The sequence below is a fragment of the Rhinolophus sinicus genome, linkage group LG11 (genome assembly GCF_036562045.2).
Source record: "Rhinolophus sinicus isolate RSC01 linkage group LG11, ASM3656204v1, whole genome shotgun sequence".
NCBI classification, from domain to species: Eukaryota; Metazoa; Chordata; class Mammalia; order Chiroptera; family Rhinolophidae; genus Rhinolophus; species Rhinolophus sinicus.
Window position 1 is genome coordinate 67,299,224 of NC_133760.1, and position 6,225 is coordinate 67,305,448.

A 6,225-nucleotide genomic window follows, 5' to 3' on the forward strand; every position below is an offset into this window, starting at 1 on the left:
CCAGGATTTGTCAATACCTGACATAATACAGGTTGATAAATATCTGCTGTATTCATAAATGAGGCAGGGGTTCATGTATTCAACAAACTTTTACTGAGTACTATGGATACAGAATCACATGTTTGGGTATTTAAAAAACTTAGAACAGAACACAGATGTTTGAGAAAAAAAAATCTGGACATACTGCAGATATAAATGCTGAGTGGGCAGGGTGTCTCGGGGAGGCAGAGGGGAAGGTCTCCTGCCCTACTTTCCCAAGCGCACATGTGCAGCTCCGGGCACGTCTTTTGCCAGTCTTTCCTTCTCTAGAATGACCCCAACTGTCTCTTCTCTTTGGTCTACTCAACAGTATAATTGATCATTACCTCTATGGCAAGCCCCAAGCATCGCTCCACTTAGATTCTCTGACTTCTTTCCTATTTGAAAGGAACAAAGTCCTTGCTCTATCCACTACTGAATAGCACAGAGGTGGTCTGCTTCTTGGAGCTTACAGTCTTGTTGGGGAGACACAGATGTCATATCATATTAAGATAAAGGCCCTAGGGCTTTTGTGGGGGGCTGACCATTCTCCACTTCCCTAATATGCCCTTGTTGTTCAGGTCCAAATCTCCCTTTGGTTGTCCTCTGGGGTCTAGCCCTAAAAAAATGACACGCTCAGATCCCTTGGGGAATGGAGAAAGGTCTCTCTCCGCGGAAGAAAGCTCTTAATTAGGAACACAGAGGGACAGGACCCGCCGAGGGGCGGGGCTTGGAGGCCCGAGGGCGGGGCTTATCCGGAAACCGAGCCGGTGGACAGTGGCTGGGAGTTAGTAGGGCCTGACCCGGGTTCCGAAGAGCTGGCGCCGGTTGAGTGGGGCTGGGACCGTCGGTGCGAGTCCAAGGGCCCAGGAGTCGGCTGGAGGGCAGAAAAGTCGGTTCTCACTTACAGGTTATGGCCTCCATCTCGTCGGCCCCCCGTAAGCTCTCAGTGGGGGGGCCTCCCTCCTCCGGCCGGTCCGGCCCCGGAGGGGCTGTGGCGGCCCGAACCGCCTCGCAACACCAGCTACCTCTGAGGCCGCGCGCGCCCCGTCTTGGCGGAAACGGGCAACGCGCGCGCGTGTTTATTCCCGCGGGATGGGGAATTGGAGGAGCCTTCACCATAACCTTCAGCCTGGATGAGATCTAATGCTAGAAACAACCCTACTGAGTAGGGAATCGCTCTAGAATTTTATATTCCCACGTTGTTGCCTACCTGCATCTCTACTTAAATTCCCTGACTTCCCTCTTATTTAAAAGGAAGCATGTCCCTTCTCCAAGTAAAACCCTTATTTCTCTGCTTCTCTTCAAAACATGACTGCTGGACTTATCTGTACTCACCCCCTTTCACCTCCCGTTTCCTTTTCAATCCCAACCCAATCAGGCTTCTATCTTCACTGAAACAGCCCTCCATCTTGCCAAATCCAATGGCCATCTTACTTGACTGAGCAACTTCTGACACAGTTGATCATTATCTCCTTGAAGCACTTTCTGTTCTTGGCTTCCATGGCCTTAAATGCGTCAGTAGTTCCTCCTATCTCAGCCTCTTTTGTTCATTTCTTCTTCTATACTGGACCTTTAAATACTGGAGTAACCCTGGGACTGGACCCTTTTCGCTCCTCTCCATGTGATTTCATGGTGATCTCCCATTGATTCAAATTCCATCTATGCTACTGACTCCCAAATTTACATCTCCAATTTCCCCGCTGGTTCTAGATTCATTACGTCCAACTTAACATATTTACTTGGATGTCAATGACCGTTTCAAACTCAACATGTAGAAAACGTGTTTTAAACGCTTCCCCTAGCTCCCAAACTTGTTCTTTGCCAAGTCTTCCCCGTCCCAGTAAATGACACCACCAACCATCCAGTTTCCCAAGGCATTCATCTTTCATGTCTCTCTTATCCCCCATCCAATTCATCAGAAATCCTGAGGGCTCAACCTTCAAAGCCTAGTTGAACCATCTCCATTTCCACTGCTCTAATCCAAGCAACCATCACCTCTTCACTGAACTATTACAATAACTTGCTGGCCAGACTCACTGCGTTGACTCTGTTCCCTCCATCCAATTTCCACACAGTGGCCAAAGTGCTCTTTTTAAAAATGTGAAGCAGATCACATCACCCCAGCCCTGGCTAAGACCCTCCCATGTCTTTCCACTTTACTTAGAATAAAAACTAAACCTCTCAGGCCTGCCAGGACTTTTGTCCTGGCTTCTGCCTGCCTCTCAGAACTCTCTCCTACCAGGTCCTCCACATGTACTTTGCTTCAGCCACAATGGCCTCTGTTCTGTCCTTCAAATACAGTGGTACCTCAGTTTTCAAACGTAATCCGTTCCGGAAGACCGCTCGAGTTCTGAAACGTTGGAAAACAGCCAACAGCGAGGCCTCGGGATCTTGCACTCAGCAGAAGCTGTGTGACATGTTCGACTTCCGAGTCATGTTCAAAAACCGAAGCACTTACTTCCGGGTTTACGGCATTTGTAAACCAAAATGTTCCTCAATGGAGACGTTCGAAAACCGAGGTAATACTGTACATGAAACTCATTCTTGCCTCTGAGGTTTTGCAGTTGCTATTCCTTCTGCCTGATGTGTTCTTCCCTCAGATCTTTCTCATTATTCAGGTCTTAGTTCAACTGTTATCTTCTCAAAGAGGATTTTTGTAACTACTCCATCAAAAATAAACTCTCATCTCAGCCCATCTCTCTCTAGCATATTGTTATATTGGATTCATAGCATTTATTGCCACCTGAATTTGTGTTGTTAATTTTCTGCCTCTCCTCACTAGAAAGTGTCCTTTCTTAGGATCTGGTCTGTCTTGTTCATAGCTGGTCCTCCATAAATGGTTAATAAACAAATAAATGCGTTCCATTTTACAGATAAGGAACCAAGTCTCGGAAAGCTAAAAGTGACTTGCCCAAGAACACAAGCTTGTTACTGGCAGAGCTGGGCCCAAGAGTCTAGATTTTCTGCGGGCAATGCTCACACGCTTTGCCCTGTGCAACACATCTCCTCCATTTGTCCTCACCCTACCCCCTGCACTGTCTACTTCTGCATCTACCTTTGTGTACATCTTCTTTCCCTCCCCCCCCCCCCACCGACCTTTGCTTGTTCCTCTACAGACCTGCTTCCTGGCCTTCCTTTTTTCTCCATTTAGACTTTTCTTTTGGCTTGATCTCTGTTCTCCCTGGAGAGTCCCTGCTGTTTTCTAGGACAGCTCCCCTAAACCTTCCGGAAGCCCACAGAAGTAACAAAAGCTGTCTCTTTATTTGGTGGTGCAGTGGAATGTGGGACGCCTGCCTTGATGCTTCCCAGAGACAAAGGGAATGTGGGCGTTAGAAGAAAGGGATTTGGGGGGCCACAAGCTCAGTCCTAGGGAACAAGAGAAGTGTTCTCATCTGCTTCACTTAAATGATGCAGAGTCCCCTCCAGTCACTTCTCATTGGCTCACTGCTTTTCCCATGGTGACCTTGGAGGGACAGGAAAAAGCAATGTGGTTTGGAATTCAGTCCTGATCACCTACCCCTGGCACTGACCAGGAGAACCAAGGAAAAGGGATGCAAGTGTGAAGGGAGGCAGCTGAAGGAGAGAAAAAGGAGAGACTTAATCACGGAGAGAAGAGGTGAAACGAGAGGTCAAGAAAGGGAAGGGGAGGACAGAAGAGCCAGGCAGAGATGCAAAAAGAAAGGAAATTAGGTTAAGAGGAGACTAGAGAGACAAGGAGAAAGGGCAAGAACAGAAGAGAAAAAAAGAGGAGAAAGAACTGAATCAGGTTATGTTTGCTATGCTTCAGCCAAACCATCAGGACAGAAGTAGTTGGATGGCCATCGCCTCTCCAGCTTGAGTGCTGGGATTTACCTTGGAGCTGCTGGATCTGCTTGGTGAACACCTCTGCCTGCTGGGCGCTGGCCAGCCGCTCATCCTCCAAGAGCCCTGCAGGGAGAGGGGGCCAGCATCAGGCCTGGGACCGTGAGCACAGAGCATTTGGGTCAGCCCGCAGGCCCCGGCACAGACACTCACCCTGCAGCTCCAGGGAGTCGTCCTCATGCTGCCCTGCCAGCTCCCGGGTCTCCTCCAGCTCTGTCACCAGCTGCAGCACCTGAGCCCTCAGCTCCTCCAGCTCTGTCTCCGTGAGGCTCAGGCCCCGGTGCTTCCCAACTGACAGGGAGCCTACACTGCCACCTTTCTGAACTTGATCTTCTTCTTCTTCCGCCTCCTCCTCCTCCTCTTCCTCCTCCTCCTCCTCCTCATAGAGAGCTGGGAGTAACACTTCCCCTAGGAGAGACACCCATCCCACCAGGAGGTCAGAGCCAACTTCCTTTCCACAGTCCTTCGAGGGCCCTCAAACTCACTGTCCCAGTGCAGAGATGGCATACTAGTGCCACCTGGTGTCCCCCAAAGAGCCCCTGGGGAGGACCTGCACTCATGAGTCCTCAGGTGTGAGGGTCACATTTGGAAGTAGCCCGTTCCCCCACGCAGGCCCTTTCTGGACCAGTGCTGCACCGGGTGGCCTCCTATTACTGCCTTTGGGGAAACTGAGCAGCTCGGTGCTGGCTCAGCCATGTGAAGTTAGCATAAGAATACCCACTCCTTCCAGTCCTGGTCTCTGGGTCGAGGGACAAGTAGTCAAGAAAAGATTCAGACACTGGACGTGTCTTTAGGCCAAATGGGGCAAGAGTTATAGTTGGGGTCTTTGTAGAGAGTTAAAAAGCTATCCAGGTAGCTTGTGAGAAATTAGCCTTTCCATAATAAGATCGCATTGCCTGTCAGTAGCCAAACAAAACAACTAAATAAAGTGAGTCTCAATGTTTTATTGGACAAACATGGGGGCCCTTTTAAATGTGCTCTATCAAATAGCCTTTTCGAAATTTTCTACAAGGCCCACCTTCCTTTTCCCTGCTGAGTGTGTGTGTGTGTGGGGGGGCGGGTTTCCTCTCCCCTCCCTGAGTGTTATGAGGCCTCTCCCGCTGCTGATCACAATGTACAGAGTAGTTTTCAGGGCGGAAGTCTGGGGTACTTGTGTGTAAAGTCTGAGGTACTTGTGTGCCATTTTAATGCATTAAGAAACTGGGGTGTGCTGGTCCCCAGCCTCTGGTTGGCAAGCACCCCCTCCTTTGCTGCAATGCAGTTCCTCCAGATAGCAAAAATCTTGTCTGGATGGTGATTGCTGGCTTTGTTTTAAAATTCGGAATCCCTGCTCTTACTTTCTCCGACAACAGCAGCCTAAGGTTCATCTGGGACCCCTTGCATTTTCTGTTCCCTTTGGGGGAACAGGGTTGCCCACAATGAGGGTGCACAGGGGTCTGAGGACACTTCACAGGAAGTCATGGAAAAACGGACCAGCACCCTTTCAGGGGCCTGGTGTAGGTAGAAACTACCAAGGTGCATGGGTGTGGTGGGGTCACAGGAGTGTTGGGAGGTTGGCCTTCTCACCTGTCCCCCTCCCAGGCAATCTGTCTCAGGCAGTATGTGACCCTAGAGCACCAAAGGCACAAGGCTTGCATATAAAGTTAGTGGTGGTGACACCACGAAGACAATTCACATGCTCACTTCTCTGCTTTTCAAAAGAAGAGACAGGTTGGGATCTGGGTCGAGAGGCTGAGAGAACAAACCCCCTGCTGAAGGCTGCTTCAAAGCTCTGTCCAACCAGGCCTTTCTCTGTCTGGCAGCTTCCCCAGGACACAACCTGGTTAGCTTGTGATTAAGGCCCCAAAGGGAGGCGCTGGGCACCTCCCTCAAAACCTCCACCCTGAGGAGGGGTGGAGGGGGCTCAGGTGAACTGGGGAGAGTTCTGGGGATCAGAGGGAGGAGGGAAGAGGGGGACAGAAAGAAAGCTTTCTGGGAAAACTCACCCTCCATAGCTTGCATCCCCCGCCTCTCCAAGGACCCCCAGCGTTGGCCTTTCTTCCTCTCACAGCCCTCGGATACCTCGTAGGAGCCCAGAGTGGTTACTGTGGGTCCTGTGAGCAGGGAGAGAGGAGGGATTGTGGGATGCCCGGGGCGGCTGGGGGCTGGGGGCTGGCGTGCCTTCTAGCCCTTTGGAGCCCTGAGGGTTTTAATCCTGGTGGAAGTGCTCGGCTCACTCTGCCCAGCACGGCGACTCTGCTCCTTCAGCCGCCCCTCGAGCTGGGCCTGCGGGAACCCCGCCCTGCGCGGCCCAACCTCCTCAGCAGCCTCCGCTCAAGGCTCCTCTCCCTGGCACAGACGGAA

The 6,225-nt window shown here is 51.0% G+C and overlaps 1 protein-coding gene across 10 annotated transcripts in view; it reads right to left on the reverse strand.

Annotated features, from left to right (window-relative positions):
• CCDC136 (coiled-coil domain containing 136) overlaps nucleotides 1–6,225 on the reverse strand; it is a 28,126-nt gene that overhangs the window by 20,908 nt on the left and 993 nt on the right. For all 10 annotated transcript variants that reach the window (XM_074315623.1, XM_074315625.1, XM_074315626.1 and 7 more), the window contains exons 2-4: nucleotides 5,868–5,975; nucleotides 4,036–4,290; nucleotides 3,874–3,948 (exon numbers count right to left, since the gene is read on the reverse strand). In XM_074315623.1, the coding sequence (XP_074171724.1) occupies nucleotides 3,874–3,948; nucleotides 4,036–4,290; nucleotides 5,868–5,975 (438 nt within the window). The remainder of the gene's footprint in view (nucleotides 1–3,873; nucleotides 3,949–4,035; nucleotides 4,291–5,867; nucleotides 5,976–6,225) is intronic.